Consider the following 21136-nt stretch of genomic DNA (forward strand, 5'->3'; position numbering starts at 1 on the left):
ACACACACTTTCTCTCCTGTATCTGTTCTCTCTTCTTCTATGCCCTGTCTTTCTCACAGTTAGCATTCTATGGCTGTCCTCTCTCTCACTGTTCAATATGCTCCTAAGCCTATTTCCATCCATTTTCACATATTTATTCACTCACTTTCTTTTATTTTGCAGAAAAAATAATTTTGACAGCATCCCTGATCTGGAATTGAATCCAATTAGGTCTAAAATTGTAAATGCCTTTTTTGACAAGAGGTAAGTTATTTTTCTTTGGGCTATTTGTGCATCCATTTTATTTATTTATTTTATTTTTTATTTATAACGTTTATATACCGCCTTTACAATTCAAAGAATTAATTAAAACGGTTTACAATAAACATACATAAAAATAACATAAATAACATAAAATTATTTATTTTTCTTTGGCTAAACTAAAAACTGCAGCATTTGTTTTCGTTTTTCCAAATGCCGCCACACTGGGTCAGCAGAAACATCAGCATTAGCGGTCAAGGTGGTTTCTAGTGACCATGAGTGTGATGTGGAAAACACGGTATCCTCTTCAAAACTCATGTACTGCAACTTCTTTGGGGAATCCTTTTGTAACTTCCTTTTTCATATCTCATCAAATTTTTGGAAGCTGCTGGGCCATTGTGCACCCCATGAGGCTTCCCTGGGTTCCTCCAACAGGATGGGAAGTGGAAGGAGCGATGCTTCAAGACCCTTAGGGAAACTGTGACTTACTTATAGGACATAAAACAAACACCAGTGACACAGAGAATATTGTTCCAAACCATAATTATTTTACTGGTGAAGAGTGAGAATCTGACAGATAGTAATTTTCTTCTAGGCAAGTCCATGGAAAACAAATTACATAACCAAAAATGGAAAGTAGAAGCATGCAGGGGCCTCCCTTAAACTTTGTACTCCCCCCTTCACTTTGGATACAACAGGGGCCCATCATCAAACTTCTTTGGATTTCCCCTAGTACTTGTTACTTCTTTTTATCCAAACTCCTTAAGCACCATTCACTTGATAACTGCTGTAGGGGATCATTTTTCTTCTTACTTCTCCGTACATAGATTTTTAATACTAGAGCGATATGGAGATCAGCAGCTGGGGTATTCTCCGTACATAGATAACAATACTAGAGCGATATGGAGATCAGCAGCTGGGGTATTCTCCGTACATAGATTCTTAATACTAGAGCGATATGGAGATCAGCAGCTGGGGTATTCTCCTTACATAGATTCTTAATACTAGAGCGATACAGAGAGCAGCAGCTGGGGTATTCTCCGTACATAGATAACAATACTAGAGCGATACGGAGATCAGCAGCTGGGGTATTCTCCATACATAGATACTCAATACTAGAGCGATATGGAGATCAGCAGCTGGGGTATTCTCCTTACATAGATTCTTAATACTAGAGCGATATGGAGATCAGCAGCTGGGGTATTCTCCGTACATAGATAACAATACTAGAGCGATACAGAGATCAGCAGCTGGGGTATTCTCCGTACATAGATAACAATACTAGAGCGATATGGAGATCAGCAGCTGGGGTATTCTCCGTACATAGATAACAATACTAGAGTGATACGGAGATCAGCAGCTGGGGTATTCTCCGTACATAGATAAAAATACTAGAGCGATACGGAGATCAGCAGCTGGGGTATTCTCCGTACATAGATAACAATACTAGAGCGATACGGAGATCAGCAGCTGGGGTATTCTCCGTACATAGATAACAATACTAGAGCGATACGGAGATCAGCAGCTGGGGTATTCTCCGTACATAGATACTCAATATTAGAGCGATATGGAGATCAGCAGCTGGGGTATTCTCCGTACATAGATACTCAATACTAGAGCGATACGGAGATCAGCAGCTGGGGTATTCTCCGTACATAGATAACAATATTAGAGCGATATGAAGCTCAGTAGCTGGAGTAGTTGCTGAAATTTTCTTCCGTTCCTAAACACCATCTGCCAACTCTTTGGTCCTTTGCTGCAGGTCACCAGGTATTATCTCCCAGGGTATGCAGATTTACTCCCTCAGAATGGGAAAACTAATCCCACATGTTGGTTTCAGGAATCAGTGAGTTACAATAAACCTGCCTGGTGTAGGACCACAGTGTGACTATCAACTGCCAGCCTATGCAGACTAGGAGACAGGGAGAGCCTGTCCTCATGCTGCAAGCTTCCAACAAGTCTCTCTCATAATATTCTCATGGACCCTTATAGTAAAACCCCACATTAAACCATTAAGGCCACTCTTATGGGGGAATGCCTTAGCAAATGGTCTGACCCACTGAATTATGCTACCAACTCCAACATGTCCTCCTGTGGGAGAGACAGTAAAACATAGCAAAGAACCAGGGTTTCTCTTTATGTGACATATGTTGGTCACATAAAGAATGCATTTAGAATTAAATTGAGGTGGGGAGGTTAGCGAGGGAGGACAGACTGATTGGAAGTGGTTTCATTTCTCAAGTCTGTGATTCCTTTCTGTTCCAAGACCGTTATTTTCATCCCTGTGCCATTTTCTTTGGTAGAGTTCAGTGGCATTAGTAATTAGAAGCATGAAATTTCAGAGCTCTGTCTAAAAGTAGCATTGATAAGATGTCTGATTATTCTACATTTTGTTGCCCTGGGAAGTCCTATGGCAGCTAGACAGGTGGACCCTATATTTAACGTATCTTCCAACAGCCAAGGCCCCATCTTAGGGACAATTTAGATAAGCCAAGCAGATGAGTGCCTCTGGGGGGTGATCTGGTATAAGAAAAAAATAATAATTCAAATATATTGACTACGGTGGATTAGTAGAAATATATATGAGTCACATCAATAAATCAGCTGTGGGGTGCAGATGTTTATGGGGCCTTCTTCATCCCATATTCCAGGGTTGTACAGGTTGTCCTGAGCCAGAAGAGTGAAATCATTTTGACAGAACAGGGAGGGAGGCTGATATTCCTGTCCACAACATGATTGCTAGGAAAATGAAAGGAGATTGAAAATTAAAAAACACAACATCTTTATATAACGCAACATTAAAAGAACCAATTATACAGCACACACACACAGATTTGCACGATGAGAATTTAGCAAGTTTATAACAGATAATGACATTTTCAAAACTATAGTAAATCTGCCTACAGATATGAATTTTATGATATGAATTTTAACTGTTTATTACATGAGATCTAACAACAGCTTTGTATCTATATAAGAGGAGCAGTAGGAAACTGACTGAATTATTTACTGATTATTGTGTGAATGATGTGCTCATGGAGGATAACTTTAAAACATGCACACGCGCGTGCCTATGTGTGGGCGTGAGCGAACCTGCGCATGAATTTTATAATCGTCCAAGCAAGTGTACGCACATTATATAAAATACACCTATTGGTGTGCATGTGTGCTCCTAATTTTAAGCATTTCCACAAGAAATTAGTATTTGCATATTTTCCTTAGTACTTGTCGGCTTTTACACATGCCAGTCAGCACGTTTTGTAACATGTGCATGAAGGAAATTACAAGTTTTACCAGTTAGTCCACCAGTTGGCCCGGTCTATCTCTAGGTCATCTAAATCCACCATTTTATTTGCCATTCCCTTCCTAATAATTCCTAAGATTCTGTTTGCTTTTCTGACCACCAAGGCACAGTGAGTTGACGATTTCAATGTAATATCATCTATGATGCTCAGATCTTAGGTTCCTAAAATGAAACCTAACATCATGTAGTTACAGATGGGTTATTTTTCCCCTATAGGCATCACCTTGCACTTGTCCACATTAAATTTCATCTGCTGTATGGATGCCCAATCTTCCAGTCATGCAAGGTCCTCCTGCAATTTATCACCATCTGCTTGTTATTTAACTATGCTGAATAATTGTATCATCTGCAAATTTGATTACCTTACTCATCATATTCCTTTCCAGATCATTTATAAATGTATTGAAAAGCACCGGTTCAAGTACAGATCCCTGAGGCACTCCACTGTTTACCCTTTTCCACTGAGAAAATTGACCATTTAATCCTACTCTGTTTCCTGTCTTTTAACCAGTTTGCAATCCACAGAAGTACATCGCCTCCTATTCCATGACTTTTTAGTTTTCTTAGAAGCCTCTCATGCAGGATTTTATCAAACGCCTTCTGAAAATCCAAATACACCACATCTACCGGCTCACCTTTATCCACGTTTATTAACCCCTTCATAAAAACAGATTTGTGAGGCAAGACTTCCCTTGGGTAAATCCATGCTGGCTGTGTCCCATCAAATTTTTGTTTACCTTATGAATGAGACTGCAAGAAGTCTGTGTATAGCAAGAGGTGATGCTTCTCTCGCCTTTCATATTTTTTCCCCAAGGAACCTGCGGACAGGACCTGTTGGCTATGCTGAGGAGATCAATTTTGAGGAGTTCTTGACCATCATGTCTTACTTCAGGCCACTTGGGGAGAAGTTGGATGAAGAGCAGGTGCAGCAGTGCAGAAAAGACAAGCTCAGCTGTAAGGTTTGGTGACCTTTTCCCCAGCCACCCCTCCCCCCCCCCCCCAACCTCCAACTCAAAATTTTATTTACTCTTTATCTTTCCTTAGTCAGGATCCCAACAAACTTTCCTATGAGATCGCAGGCTTATGAGTTAGATAGTAGACTAGAGCATAATACTAACCGCTGAACTAAATTATCAGTGTTGCTCTTTGTAATGGTAAGTTCAGGCGTTCTCAACTCTAGGCCTTACGGGCCACAAGCAGATTTGGTTTCTCAGGATAGCTACGCCATCCAAATTGTTCTTAAACCATACATGTGCACATAGATCTGATGATATTCATTATGGATAGCTGCAGCCCCTGCAGTGATTCCCCAGATGCCCTTTTCAACCTAGGTCAGAAATGGACAAACTAAGGCTCATGGGTCATATTTGACCCATGAGAGTTTTTACTCTGGAGTTGGGTCCTGGCTTACGACAGCAATGGCAGGCCTAAATGACGTCTTCAGCAAAGGAGCGTGCAACCAGAAATAAGAGAGGCCTCTGCTCAGACTTATAGGAGGCCTCCTGTGGGGGAACACCGCCTTCTCATTTTCTCCTTGCCCCCTCCCCCAATATGGCCCTTGAGTATTCATTTTTGCCCACATCTGCTCTAGGTAATGGCAAACTGATGAACTGGTCCTGATTTTCAGCTCCTGTTTCAAAACGTTCAGAAAATCTCTCAGTATGAAACGATAGTAAATTTAGAATGCTAGGACTGTTACCTTGTGACTTGACATCAGGTGCTTTACTGCTTATCTAATGTCTACCAGCATGCTTTGTTCTAAGCCTGTGTTTACCCAAAGGGGGTATTAGAGGATTATGCACACACACACCTGGGCCAGAGGCATACGGCAAAGTGCTGTAAACTCCCCAAACTGTGTATAATTTATCATCAAGTGTCTCATTGCAACTGTATAATATTATAAACCTCCTGAGAAGGGCCTGCAAGGCTGGGATAGGAATCCTGCTCTCAGACTGGCTGATGTCCAGCATTCTATGTACTGATCTTTTAACCAGTGAAGTAAACAGAAGAGTCACTGTGGCAGGTCTGAAAGAGATAATTGTTTGTTTTTCTTTATTTTAATTAAAGAACTCCAGGGTGAGGTTCATAATCTTAGCAAAGGCCTTTCTTGTTGTTTCTGTCTGAACTGGTTAAGGGCCCTCAGCTCCTTCTAGAAAAATATCAGCTGCCAGGGAATGACCTTCCGCTGAGCCATTAGTACTTGAACTAGTACAAAACCCCATCATGCCTACAACGTGGTAGAAGAGCTGGAAGGAAAATAAATCGTTTTTATTAAGTGCGCAGATTAGGAATCCTTGCACAGGAGGGGGGAGGGGCCTCTTAACAGAAAGGAGGCTCTAGAATGAGGGGTCGTGGGATGAGGGTGAAAGGAAGCAGGCATAAGTAATCTAAGGAAATATTTCAAATATTTATTTACAGAGAGGGCAGTGGATGCATGGAACGGCCTCCCAGTAGAGGTGGTGGAGACAGCAACAGTATCTGAACTCAAGAAAGCATGGGATAAGTACAAGGAATCTCGGAGGGAGTGATAGGGATTATAAAGCGACATGAATTGATGTGGATGGGTGGACGAGATAGGCCGTATGATCTTTTTCTGCCATCACATTTCTCTGTTTCTTTTTCAACGGAAAGGAGGCTCTGGAACTAGGGTCAAGGGATGAGGGTGAAAGGGGGCAGACTGAGGCATAATATAAGAAAATACCGTATTTACTGGCGTATAGGACGCACTTTTTCCCCCTCAAAATAGGTGGCCTCAGGGAGGGAGGGCGCATTGGCCGGTGCTTGCCAAAGCAAGCCCCCTTTGCCCAGCACTGGCCAATCAAGGAAAAAGAGCCCGTGACATTCAGATTTCCCCAAAACCGCAGAGCAAAGCAGTCCCTTGCACACCAAGAAGCAGCCCAGGCAACACTGAACGTCAAGCGCAAGCCCCCTCCTCTGTGCGCATGCCGCCATCACGACCCCCACCCCGAAGGACGGCTGCACCAGAAGAGCCCCGAGCGCACACATTCCCGCACGCTGCATTCCAGGCAAATGGCACAGAACTCAGAGAGAGGGAACGAAAAAAGGTTGAAATGAGGCACCGCTGGCACTTTTTCCTGGGGCAGGGGGTTGGGCATGACCTGGTGCGGCTCTTTCTGAGGCGATTTGGGTTTGGTGTGTGTGGCGGCGGGCGGAGGTTGCATGGAGAGGTGTTTGGTGTCCTTCGTGTGGAGGGTGGGGTGGGGGGGAGCTGGAGGCTGGAGCGTCGCCTATGGTGATCAGAGTTGGGTCTTGCACACAACCCTGTTTGGGGGGTTTTTTGTTTGTTTTGTTGAGGGAAGGTGAGGGGGAAGACCAGTGCTTTGGATGTGGACAGGAGTGCTGGAGGGCAAGGGGGATGATTGGAGATGGAGACTTGTGGGACTGCGGACTTAAAAAAAAAAAAAGAGTCTCAGAGCACGTGTAAGGAGACCCAGGGTAGCCGAAGGAGACAGTAGCGTCCTGGCACGGTGTGCGTGCATGTTGGAGGTCCAGCGCTGGGGGCATCCAAGCTGCACTGAGGGAGGAGCCCGGCAGCGGCTCACAAGACTTCTTGGAACCCCAGGAAGTAGGAATATGGGAGATCCTCCCTCCCTTCTATGTTCCCTTCTCTCTCTCTCACACCTCCATTTCTTCCTCTGTCCACTGCATCACTCCCCACCGGACACTGTTAGTATTCTGCGACACTTAGCAGCTTTAATCCTCCTACTCTGGCAATGGGGAAGACAGGACAGTATCTGCATTCAAGAAATCCTGGAATAAACACAGAGGACCTCTAAGGGAGTGGTAGAACTGAACAGATGATGTGGATGGGCAGACAAGATAAGCCAAATGAAAATTTTCTGCTGTCATTTTTCTAAGTTGACTACTTTTGCTAGAAGGTTAGTTACTATTGTCTGGTACCTAAACTAAAACCCCAAGAACTATTTTATAATCCTCTGACCTATCTCCTAACATCTTTGAGTCTTGAGCTTTGGCTTGCTGCCTCCTTAGGTTACAGGAGTTTGCAGGACAGATGCACAGGGACCACTCTTTATTAAGTAAGGTTTTGCACAGATATTGCTGTTTGGACATTTTATAATGTGATTGTCTTACAAAACTGCATTGTGGTATCAAGCCTGTGTCGCATGGGCAGGTAGACACCCAGGTAAGACACAAAAATATATTTAAAAACAAAATTCTAAAGATGAATCAGACATGGGGATGGGTGAAATAATATGAACTTGAAACCTGTGAGAAGACCATGCTCGAGGCCTCAAGCCCAGTTCCTGTCTGGTCACTCACCTTGCAGTACTGTTCAGTCCCTGCTTCCAGCTCTCAGAGAAGTTTTAGACAAGGTGATCTGAAATAGAAAAAAAATAAATTGAGTTTTATGTGGAGATGATCCCCAGTAAATCACTTCTGGCTGTACTTTACCTGCTTCTCCAGTGCTTGGGTCATTTCACCTGCACCTCATGCCTTAAAATGCCCCCCAGCTATGATGTAATGAGGCAGCCGAGCTGTACCACCCACTGCAGCTCTTTAATAAGTGCAGGACAGGGCTACCTTCTGGGGCCTTACCTCATTCTGATCACGAGACTTAAGCTGCTGCAATTTCAAAGGCTTTGTCTGGGTAACTTTCAAAGTTCAAACATATGTAAGGTAGGAGAAGTGGTTCCCAAAGGAAAACATAAGAAAAAGAAAAAAAAAAGGAAGCTCTACAGAAGATGTGGGTGATATTTTGCAAAACAATCCCTATTCAATATGCTTCTATTCCATTTAGTAACTTTCTTAGAATTTTTAACTTTTAACCTTAAATTCAAATATTTATTTCTTAATTTAGAATTTTTAAAAATGTTTTCAATTAGGAGGAAAAGGTCTCAGAGTAGCTAGATGGTTAGATATACCATCCAGAACACTTCAATCAGCAGTCAAAAACATTGAAAAGAGAATACAAGTATATTGAATAAGGATGGATTTGCACCGTGGAGTCCTGCATCGAGTTTTGTGTGCAGTTCTGGTCACCACATCTCAAAAAAGATAGAGCAGAATTAGAAAATGTACAGAGAACGGCAACCAAAATGATAAAGGGGATGGAATGATTCCCTTATGAGGAAAGGCTAAAGAGGTTAGAGCTCTTCAGTTTGGAGAAGAGATGGCCAAGGTTTATAAAATAAGGAGTGGAATGGAATGAGTAAATATTAATCAGTTGTTTACCCTTTCAAAAAGTACAAAGACCAGGGGGGACACAATGAAGTTAATAGGCAATACACTTAAAATTAATAAGAAAAAATATTTTTTTACTCAATGCCTAATTAAGCTCTGGCATTCATTGCTAGAGGATGTGGGGAAGGCTGTTAGTGTAGCTTCATTTAAAAACAGTTTAGAGAAGTTCCTAATAGTCCATAAACTATTATTAAGGTGGAGTTGCAGATATCCACTGCTTATTCTTGGGATAAGCAGCAAGGAATCCATCTACCCCTTGGGATCTTGCCAGTTACTTGTGACCTGGATTGGCCACTATTGGAAACAGGATACTGGGCTTGATGGAACTTTGGCCTGACCCAGTATGGCATGTTCTTATGTTCTTATGAATTACAATAACAATATAATAAACTTCCCATAACAAAACAGCACCAATTTCCAGCACTCAAACAATACCAATCCTATTAATGAAAAGGCAAACACATTCCCAAATGCTCACTCATGCACACACACATGCTCACATATGCCCTCTCGCTCACACAAACACTCAAGTCACTACAGCTTTTCATTAGCTGGGGGTTGGTTGGCAGCCCCAGTTCCTCCTCTCACTTTGGCCATTGGTGTTTGGGATCTGTTGTGGTTGAGGACCCATCTAGGCTGGGTAATCCCCACTGGAACAGTCCAGGGCTACAGGGCAAGACATAACTAAGCTATCATCCACCTCCCCCACACCGAGGCTAGTGCTGGACTGGAGACTGGAGCCGAGGCAAGGCTGGAACCAAAGGAAGGCATGGAATTGGAATCTGGAACCAGATGCCGGGAGGCACGGCACACTGGAATAGGCTAGGACACTGGAGCAGACCAGACAGGTAACACAAAAGGCCTAGGGAGGCCACTGAGCAAAGCCAGAGCAGGAAGCTTGGGAAAGTCACAGGGCCAAAGCTGCAACATAAGGGTTAGGAAAGCCACAGAGCAAAACTTGGAACAAAAAGGCTCAGGAAAACCACAGAACAAACCTGGAAAAAGAAGACCTAAAAAACTAAAGACATTCAGAGATGTGAGGCCAAGAGCTGAGCATAACCAGAGGCAGGGTTAAATAGTCTGGACCCTGCTTAGTCATGGGATCACAGTGACTAAGAGTGGAGAGAGGTCAAGAGCAGCTCCCCAAGGGCCTCTGGTGGTTGGGAGGCTGCATAGCAGGCAGAATCGCAACAGGATCTTCCAGCAGCCCCACGGCCTCCCCTTTATCTCATCCACCCAACGGGTTAGAATCTGCCGTGCAACCCACAGCCTCTGGGGGTCCATCAGGTGGCCAAGCAGCATAGTCCTCTCCATGGTCCAGCCTCCTCTTTAACTTGGCCATCTGGTGGGTTGGGGTCTGCTGGGTAGCCCTGCAGCCTCATCCTTTTCTCGGCCGCCTAGGGGGTTGGGATCCACTGGACAGCCTACGGCCTCATCTTCTCCATCAGACAACTGTGGCCTTCTCTTCATCTTGGCCGCCTGGTGAGTTGAGGGCTGCCGGGCGGCCCAGAGACCTCGCCGTCTTTGCGATCAGCAGCCTCCTCTCTATCTCAGCCTTCCGGTGTGTTGCGATCTTCTGAGCAGCCCTGCGGCTTTGTCTTCTTTGTGGTCCGCAGCTGTCACTTTCTCTGGGCCACCTGGTGAGCTACTACTTGCCTGCAGCCTCCACTTGACTGTGAAACTCTGGCTGCTGCCCCCTCCAGACTACCGCTCTGTGCAAATGCATGGCTTGCGCCAGCCCTGCCATATTTATACACTCATGGGAGCCATGACACAGAAATGATCAGCAGAAAAAGAGCATCCATTCTGCCCATTTCTATACCTCCTGCAATACCGCAGATCATACTTGATGGCCATCTTCCCTGCCACTGAAGCTCTTCTGTGCCTATCCTGGGCACAATTTTGCCTTTGTAAGTGATCCGTTGCACAGTTCAGAGACTCCGAGCCATGAACAGTGATATAGCAAGCTGTGCTTTGCCAGGAATGTGGACAACAGTTTTTAAATATCGATTTGCCTGAGTAAATTGACTGAAAACTGCTTACCTCAAAGCGGCTAAAAATTATGTGCAGGGTTTCAGAATGTGAGTACTTTGTCTTTTAACCCCATGCAGTGAAAATGATCCCTGGTCATGTTTTGGGGTGAGTAGAAAATAAAACATAGGGAGCCCAACTTTCAAAACTGCCTGCAGTCCATCATTCATGTGCATAAGTGATGCGGAGAGGTTTATAGAGTTTGGGGAGAGCTGCACATTTTATGAAATAGTGCATATTTATGACCCGAAAGTACATGCATATATTTGTAATGCAGGAATACGTATGCTTTCTCCACCCATTTTATAAAAATTTGCACGCAAGAACAGAATTAAACACGAAGGCAGGAGTTTTATAAAGCCCGCACGTACTTTGCTTCTGAGAGTGCGTACTTGTGCGAGGAATCACCAGTTTGCCAGTGCCTCCATCTCCAGACCCTCTAACATTTCACCCAGACCTCCCACCCAAAAACTACAGACAAAAGAGAAGTATGATTGCAATTGCGCGAGTCGGTTACAGCTGTAAAAGTTACGAAGAAGTTCAGTAATGGGCGTGCCTATACCTCTTACAAAAAAACAACTTCCAAACCCCTCCCCGAAACGCGCCTAGAACGTTCCTTTTTTTTCGCTGCACGTACATGTGTACCCTTGAGGTTTTTAAAAGCGCATATATAAGTAAACATACCACTTATGTGCAGATATGCAGAGTTTACGTGTGCAAACCCTGCATAACTCTTTGAAAATTATCTCCCTGCATTGTATTTTCAAATCTACATCGTGTTATTTTTGCTAGAAACTTTCTAGCCCAAAATGCAGGTGCAGAAGCCCATAGGTACTTTTTCACCCCTGGCGAGCCTCATAGAGAAAGTCCATGTTCAATTTCTCTTTGAGAATTATGTATTTATTTATTTGAAATTTCTTTTAGACCACCTATAAAATTAAGTAGAAGGTCCTCAGATACTTTTCACCTCAGTGGGCAGTTTGAACACTGCCTTCCTTGTCACACTGTGCTTGGGCTATACTTGGAACAAGGCCAGGGACTAACTACCTTCAGCCAGAAGATGCAACAGTATTCACAAAAAAGCACTGCCCTAGATCTTATTATTCACTTTATTAAACTGATTTCTGTAAACTTGACAAAAAAGTGATCATTAAAAATTCTGCTTTTGAGAATGTAGTGGAACAGCCCCGGAGCACAAAATATCCCACTAGGTCGGAAAGGCTCCATGAACTGACATAGAGCCTGTTACATGTTACAACTGGAGGCACTATGAGAACTGGTCGAGGGCACAGAGCCATTTACCTGTTGGGAGTGGGTATCTCAGTGGAATGGCACAGGACACAGAAGCTGCCAGCTCTAGGTTTTTGACTTGACTGAATTGTACAGCATTTGTAATGTCTGAAAGCAGAAATCATGAGGTGCTATGAACCAGTGATCTCGAATTCCTAGCATACAGATATTTATATTACAAAGATTAGCACAGTCTGTACTAGGTGCTATGGAAGCTGGAAGTCTCTGCTCTCTGTTGTGCTTTTGCTGTGGGCAATAACAGATTATGGTTTCTAGTGCTGTTCCCTCTCCTCTCACTAATGCAACGTTCAATAGAAAACGAATGAATGCACTAAGTCCAGGTAGAAGAGGCCTCATGCTCAGACTATTTAGCTGTTTAGCTCTGAGGTGGAGGCCATGTGCCAGGAAATTGCCCACATCTTAAGACAATGGCAGGCAATGGATTGTCTTCTTAAGAGGAAGGAAGGAAGGAAAAAGAAAGGTCAGTTCTCCAGATAGTAGATAGATATAAATACTTGTATTATCCCATAGGGGATCCTAGATACAACTATCAACAAATGTTAATCATCTTGGCAGTTTTAAGCAGCTTATCTACACCATTTTCAGACTTTTCCATTACTGTAACAGTGCAATGATGTCATAGTAGTCAAAACCAAATCCCTGATTTACCACTGTAATGACGCCAGCATCCATATTGAATACACCGCAGGACTAATAGCATGGGTATTGGATAAGTTTTCACATTCTGTTAAAGGAACTTTAGAAAGATCTACAAATTTTTATGATAATGTAAGCTAATGGGCCCTAATCCAGTCCTCCAGAGCCCCACAAATGGTCTGGTTTTCATGCTAACCACAATAAGTACATAGATGATCCAGTGCATGCAAACACATTTCATGCATATTGGCTGGAGCTAGCCTAAAAAAAAATAAAAAAGGCAAACTGGCGTGCTCAAGAACTGGGTTGAAAACTTTCAGAAAATTACTAAAAGCATAGCTCTTTCAGGAAACTTTGGACTGGAGCTGCAGTATGGCCTGCCTCTCAAGGCACCCATCAGCTAAAGGAAGATTTGAGATGCAGCAGAAACTACCATAATAAGTTCTACTCCTACACCCTGCAGTCTTTCCCCAGTCTCAAACCCACTGCTCCTTAGCCAGATGAAATCTAGAAAACCATCTTGTCAATATCTAAAAGAATAATTGACAAAGCAGAATTGCTATGTCACCGAAAAAAATGCTTTGCACCTTATCCAATCACTACTGGAAAAAAAAAACAAAAATTTATTTGGCACAGAAATTAGCTTACACTTCACCTTACTCATTCATCAGTTTAAAAGACTACTTGGACATTCACCAGAACCACTCTTGGTCCATTTTTTAAGCCCTATATTCCTGTTCCCAACTGGTACCTTCACCTACTGTACAATCACCCTACTTTATCTTATGTCTATAATCAGAAATGCTTACAAATGCTGTTGTAAATCTGAACTTGCAGCAATGTGCTATGAGCTCTTTTGTTGGAAAAGCATGTAATAAATAAACAATGATGATGATGTATAAGCATACGTACATTCTGGGGGAAATCTGACTTCCATAAATGATCACAATGACAGATGACAGCATATGCCTCATTACGCCATCACTTTGAGCCCAATATTCAAATACTGCTCAGCTGGATATGTCGGACTTTTCTGGTTAAATGGCAGCTGTTGAATATCCGGCTATGTTCAGCAGTAAATAGCTGAATATGTTGGGGGCAGGCAGTGGGCGGAGCAGGATGGCACTACTTATCCAGCTAACTTATCCATATAAGTAGCGATAATACTTATCCAGTTAAGTTAATTTGCACAAGTATGATCTGCCATTCAGCAGGTCTAACTTAGCCAGAAATAACTTATGCAGCTAAGTAGCTGGTATGGACCCTTGGACAGAGGTGGAGTGGGTCAACCTGCAGAGTGGAGCCCTGTAAGTCCCCACCGTTGGCCGGCAGAATTGGGAGAGGCAGAGGCCAAACTGGAGCTTTGCATATACCAGCCCACATTCCTCTCGGGTTGAGCCTTTCGGGGCCGGGGCCGGCAGGTCTTAAGTGGGGTCCTCTGTTAATGATCTGAAGATCCATAGCTGAAGCTGGGGTGTGCAGGCAAAGTTGAAAACAAGATCAGGTCAAAGCTGGCGGCATTCAAGGAATGTCCAGTTGTCAAGGCAGAGGTCAGTGGCAGGCGGTGTTCAAGGAAAGTCCAGTAGTCAGGTAGTGGTCGATGGAAGGCAATGCTCAAGGAAGGTCCAGTAGTCAGGCAGTGGTCAGTGGCAGATGGCAATCAAGAGAAGTCTGGGAAGCAAGGCAAGGTCAATACTGGGCATCTGTCCAAGGGAAGGCGGGACAGATAGGCAGGGCAGGGAGCCAAGGAGCAACACAGGAAGAAAGACACACTGAAGAACCGAGGAACTGAAGATTGACCACAGGAGCTGATGGACAAGACCACCCCAAGAACTGAAGACAGGAACGAAGACCAGGAACGATAAAGCAACTCACACTACAAGGACTGTGGGAGACCTATTGCCGAGGCAAGGACTGCAGAGGGAACGGGCCTTTTACAGGCCAGGGCTTGTGATGTCATACAGAGGCATCGCATAGGATTTCCCGCAGCAGGCCCTTTAAATTCAGGTAAGTCGGCAGGACGCACACCTAGGGGCGGCTGTGCAGAAAGTTGGCGGCATCTTTGCTGCGCGTTGCTTTGGGCCTGTGATGTTGCGGCGACCTGCCGCGCCTCTGCTCCAGATTCTTTGCCGGCGTCAGGGCTGTAGGTAAGCGTGGCAGTTCACGGGGAGATCCACAGAGCACCAAATGCACTAGTAGTGCCAAATAAGGGGATATTTCGCAGCACCCATGTAAGTTAGCCAGATAATTCTTATCTGGCTAACTTACCTAAACAGATTGCTTTGAATATTGAGGCTATTGTGGTGTATAAACTGATGTATATAAAATGATATAAAACCACAAAGATCAATCAAGAACCAAAAAGTTGGTATTCACCATGCAGGTGGGATAAACAAAAGCATTTATATTTTTCTGCAACTCTGAAATACTCAATATGCTGACCCTTAAGTTTTTCCTTAGATATAGTTTGAATATTTGGTGCTTATCATCTTATAATAGGGCCCCTGAAGGGCATGTACCAAACCTCTATGAGTGGTTTTGAACTTTTTTTTTTCCTGCAGAAAATGGAATTATATTAAAACATGAAATATCTAACTGTCTGCAACTTGTGCTTGTCTCTCCAGTTCTTTTCCACATGTATGACTCGGACAATGATCAGAAAATCACATTGGAGGAATATAGAAATGTAAGCATGGTTTGCATATTTTTCCTATTCATGTTTCATTTTACATCAGGTCTACAGGCTCTAGAGTAAGTCCTGCTTCTGGTTTCCCTCCATCCCTGTTCTGCAGGTGGTGGAAGAGCTGTTATCTGGTAACCCTAACATAGGGAAGGAGTCGGCGAGATGCATTGCAGATGGAGCCATGCTGGAAGCTGCCAGCATTTGTGTAGGACAAATGGTAAGGCAGATGAGTGAGAGATGTTTTATAAGCAAAAGAATGTGTAGGGACCTTCATTTTCAGTTTGTGTGTTATGTTTCCTGGGAATTTCAATGTCATTACAAACAAAAATCGGAGGAAAAATGACTGTTATAACAAGAGAAGAATCAGGAGAAATACTGAGGCATTTCCTCTGATTTTTTTATGTTATAACACTGAAATTCTCAGGAAAAATAAAATAGAAACGGAAAACAAGGTCCTAAAGATGTGAAAGTTGGGTGCTAGCATCCTACGGTTTCAATTACGGAATTAGAGAGGAGGCTAAGGGAAGATGCACCACCTAAAAACAATAGAATAGCAGGACATCAAAATGTTCCTTGGAGGACCTAACTACTATTCGGGAAAATCATTGCAAGAGTTACCGGTAATTTGCACTGTGGGGCGTGGTACTAAGTCCATGGGTAAAAAGTACTCATGGACTTTGTCTCCAGGCAGACAACGTGAAAATTGCCCCCAACAGGACTACATATCCCTGCATACAATGGGCAAAACCAGCACTGCATCAGCTGCTCACCCTTAACTTGCATAAGGCCATCCTACTTAATAAAATAGAGAAAGAGCGCTTAAACTGCATTTCTATGTGAAGCTTACTCTGGAAGGTTAAATATTTGAAAAGTGCATATGGCAACCTGCACTCATTAAACATTTCATTTTATAATTATTTTTCAAAATCTTTAGGCTGTTCTGAAAATTCTTGGCATCCATGATAGCAACCATGTTTTGAAGAGTTTCTTTATAAATGAGCCCGCCCACCCCTTTTAGAGAGCGTTACAATCGTACCAGTTCAGGTGTGCTGCATTTATTACACCCGTTCATCTTACGTTGACCCAGCAAATCGGTCCCTGAGCACTCCTTAGGTAAATCTGCACCATCCCGGTGTTATCAGTGTGGGAAACTGGGCTGAGAGACTTGGCAGGAAAGGGGGTGAGGGAGGGAGAAACAGAGAGGCTGCAGGAGAAAATCTCAATAATTTTCTTTAATCCTGACTTGTGAATTTCTGGAAAGTCTTTCACGTTTTGGTTAAACAAGACAAATGTTATACTTAGATACATATTCCTATGAAGAAGTTACTTGGTAGGTTGAGATATATACATTTATTTATTTATTTATTTATTTATTTATTTATTGTTATACCGAGTTTCATGATAGGCATCACATCAACCCGGTTTACAAATAACAAGGAGTGTAAAGCATAACGTAACGTAAAAAACAATATTTTCAATAAGAACCTTGAACTTGAAATACAGTGAATCAGAAAAAGGGAGAGGGAAAGTTACAAAAAACAAGGAAAATAAACTTGGGATGGAAGGGGAGAAATTGAACAGCACAATATTTACATTTCAGCCTATTGATACATTAGAATAGCAAGTGAAAAAATAAGACTATGAAACGGTACATAGGTAATCAAATGAATAAATATGACACAGTTGTGAATGGTAATAGTATGATAAATATTCAGCAGGAATTAGTGAGAGAGGGTTTGAGGTTGGTTGATTCGTGTTTACATTCCATTATTGCATACGAGTTAGTGCTAGTGAGAGGAGGTTTTATTCAAGGCTTGGAAATGCTTTTTTGAAAAGCCAAGTTTTTAGTCTTTTCCTAAATGTTAAAGAGCATGGCTCTTGTCTCAAATCAGGTGGGATCGAGTTCCAGAGAGCTGGACCTGCTGATGAGAAGGCTCTGAGACTCAAGGATTTATGTTGGTAGGTTTTGGCCTTTGGAATTTGGAGTGACTCTTTGTAGTGTTCCCTGATAGGCCTGGCGGAGGTGAATTTTTTAAGTGGTATTTGTAGGTCGAGTTGCGTGTGTTGGTTGATAGTTTTGTAAATGATGTTAATGGTTTTGTACATGATTCTATAGTGGATCGGAAGCCAATGGAGGTTTTTGAGAATAGGTGAAATGTGGTCAATTTTCCTGGAATTTGTAAGGACTCTGGCTGCAGAGTTCTGAACCATTTGTAAAGGTTTGGTGTAAGAAGCTGGGAGGCCTAATAGTAATGAGTTGCAATAATCTAGTTTGGAAAAGATTATTGCTTGCAAGATTGTTCTGAAGTCCTGAGTGTGAAACAGCGGTTTTATTCTTTTCAGGATATGTAATTTGTAGAAGCAATCTTTGGTGGTTTGGTTAATGAATGTTTTGAGGTTGAGACGATTGTCTAGGATGGCTCCTAAGTCTCTAACGTGGGTTGTTTGAAGGAGTGTGGGTGGTTTAGGAAGTGTGTTATTGTTTTCCGGTGATATGAGCAGGAATTCTGTTTTCGAAGCATTGAGTACAAGGTTTAGACTGTTGAGGAGAAGTTTAATTTCTAATAGGCAACTGTCCCAGTATTCCATTGTTTTTGAGATTGATTCTTTTATAGGGATTACGATCTGTACGTCGTCTGCAAAAAGGAAATGTTTCAGGCTTAATTTTGTAAGTAGTTGGCAGAGTGGTAGCAGGTAGACATTGAAAAGGGTGGGTGAAAGTGATGATCCTTGCGGCACTCCTCTATTAGAAGGGTGGTATTGGGATTCTTTATTATGAATTTTGACTCTGTATCCTCTGTTTTCTAGAAATGTTTTGAACCAGTTTAGTGTGGCACCTGTTAAACCAATGTTTGCCAGCTGTTTTAGAAGAAGGGCGTGGTTGACGGTGTCAAAGGCCGCCGAGAAGTCAAGGAGGATTAGTAAATATGCTTGGCCTTTATCAATACCAGAGAGTAGGTAGTCCATGAGTGAAATTAGTAGCGTTTCGGTGCTTGCGGCTTTGCGAAAACCATATTGGTTTGGGGACAGAATACTGTGGTCCTCTAGGTAGTTGGATAGTTGGGTGTTTACCAGTTTTTCCATGATTTTAGCTATAAATGGTAGGTTGGAAATAGGGCGGAAGTTGTTGGGATCACATGCATTTAGATTTGGTTTTTTTAGCAGTGGCTTGATTGAGGCAGTTTTTAGGTCGTCTGGGTAGATGCCATGTGATAAGGAGCAGTTTATAATATCTGCTAGGGTTATATATGCGTATATATATGCGTATAGGGTTGTATATGCGTATAAAGGTTTAGCCATGAAAAGGGCTGATATGATAAGAAGCTCTGACATTAGCACAGGATTTTACTCCTGATTTAGAGCACATTTTTCCTTGCTAAATTAACCCTGGTATTTAAACAGGGATTTTCATTCTGAAAAAAATGCATGCTAAATAGGAGTAAAAACCAGTGCTAAAATTAGCACAGGTGCATGCAAATCCCATGTAAATAAAGGCATTAACTATTCCCCCACAATGCAGGGAAGTGCAGTAAATTGCAGGCAACTTAAGGCACAGTTTTCATTAAGAGATTTAACTCCTGTGCCACCAGGAGTAAAACTTAGCTTACATTTCTGATGGCTGTTTTGTTTTATTGCTTTGTCCATGTGCTAGGGTCTAGTTGCTTGTACTACACTGGACACAGCAACAGAATAACTTTGGCCACGAGCAATGTGAATTTACTTTATGTCTAACCCAATGTTTAGCTTTCCAGGCAGGCACCTCCAGCTGAACAATATGCTGGCACTGTGCATTCTCACTTTGGTCTACTGTTCAGTAGGATTTGTTTCGGCAGGAGGTGCATATCTCACGAATGGATAGTAGGCATGCCAAAAAGAACGGTGTGTGCATATATATGTATGTGCCAATTACATGCGCGCACACCATTCGTTTTGGTGCACCTACTATCCATTCATAAGATACGTGCCTACTGCCGAAATGAATGAAATGAAAAAGCAATGAATGTACATCTCTAGCTGTAAGTGCTCACCCCAAAAATTAAGGTTTTGTTTAGCTAACTGTAGCTGCCTGCCCCAGGGAGCTTATACTTTGATTTTACTTGCCATGCCTTGCCAAAATGGTATTGCATGCATGTTTTGTGCTATGCATTTTGTCAAGGCATGAAAAGTAAAATCAAAGCATAAACAATCTGGAGCAGTCAGCTACAGCTAGCTGAATAAAGCATAAGCTCTCTGGGATGGGCACCAATGGCTGAACAGTATGAACTTTGGAACTGTGCATGTACTGTTCGGCTTTTCAGGAAAAACAGGAAAACCTATGATTGGTGTCTGTCTCAGAGAGCTTCTTCTGAAACTTGAACTCTTGGGTCTGAGTTGCAGTAAAATCACATTTCTGGTGGCCAATGTTATCTATTGCTGTGTCCAGTGCAGTACTCCACCTCAGACTCAGGAAGGAGTTAAATTTAAAGTGTAAGCTCTCTGGAGCGAGCACCTACAGCTGAATAGTATACCAGAGTCAAGATGCACATTGCCAAAGTGCATAGTGTTCAGCTGAAAGTGCCTGCCCCAGAACGCTTCCAGTTGGTTCAGCTGTCCTTGGAGAGCTTATGCTGGAAATGCATCTCCTTCCTTGATCTGAGGGGGAGTAAACTCACATTTCTGGCAGCCAATATTTCTCTATTGCTGCTGTACCCAGTGTGTTAGAAGCAGCTAGACACTATCATATGAGTACAACAATAGAATAACACTGGCTAAAAGAAATGTGAGTTAACTTTTACTCCACCTCAGAAGTTAAATTTCCAGCATTGTGCCAGCTGAAACAAATTCACTTGCCATTCTTGCTGTGACTGAGAGAGCCGCAGCAGTGCAGAATTCCAGGTGACTGCTGACTTAGTCGCCATTTCCAGCTGCCTGCTTGTTTCTCCATCCGACAGGGGCACTGCTAACCCCGCCCCTGATGTCATCTACCTGGAGAGATGGAAGAGTGCGCACCTTGTGCAGGAACAAAAGAGCACACAAAGGAGCTTGCCCCTGTGTGCGCGCACCTTTTTGTGTAACTTCTGTACACTGGGCCTACTGTTCCTCTTCCTCCTCCCTGCCCATGTGGCTTCTTAATTTTGCAGGCCTGCTTTTGCTGTAACACCCTGAGTTTTCCAGCCTGGGCCCAAAGACCTGGCAAGTCCTTTAGAATTCCGCAGTCTCCAGGGCATAGTTGGAAAGTTCCCAGATTTGTCAGTACTGAGAAACTGGCAGAAACAAGAAAATACAGGACAAGGACAGGCAAGCTCGCTTAACATTTAAAGAATATGTAAAATTGTATTTTCCTAAGGGTGAGTGTGACTTTCAGTTGTACAATCTAAGCACATTGTTCTCTTTGGTTCTGTACACAGCAATTATTTGTAGCTGTTGAGTCATATTCAAGAATGTCTTGAGAGTTCTGTTAATGGATTTAACTATTTGTTTTACTTTTGTATTAATTTTATCAGGAGCCAGATCAGATATATGAAGGAATCACTTTTGAAGACTTCCTCAAGGTCAGAGATGAATTCATAGTGTCAGTTGTAGATCTGGTTACTTTTGAAACATTTTTGACTTTTGAACTTTTATTCTTCACCATATCACTGGAAACATCAAGGCTCAGTCCTGGTGGTGAAGCTCTAATGGTCATGGCTCTACCTATAGTCTGACTCCCTAAACAGGCTGGAAGGAAT

General features: G+C 42.8%; 1 protein-coding gene across 1 annotated transcript in view; it reads left to right on the top strand.

Moving 5' to 3' along the window:
- Positions 1-21136, top strand: part of TESC (tescalcin) — an 85574-nt gene that overhangs the window by 56315 nt on the left and 8123 nt on the right. The window contains exons 3-7 of the mRNA XM_029620070.1: positions 163-243; positions 4359-4498; positions 15370-15431; positions 15538-15645; positions 20912-20959. Coding sequence (XP_029475930.1) covers positions 163-243; positions 4359-4498; positions 15370-15431; positions 15538-15645; positions 20912-20959 — 439 coding nt within the window. The remainder of the gene's footprint in view (positions 1-162; positions 244-4358; positions 4499-15369; positions 15432-15537; positions 15646-20911; positions 20960-21136) is intronic.

Source organism: Rhinatrema bivittatum, chromosome 11, assembly GCF_901001135.1.
Source record: "Rhinatrema bivittatum chromosome 11, aRhiBiv1.1, whole genome shotgun sequence".
NCBI classification, from domain to species: Eukaryota; Metazoa; Chordata; class Amphibia; order Gymnophiona; family Rhinatrematidae; genus Rhinatrema; species Rhinatrema bivittatum.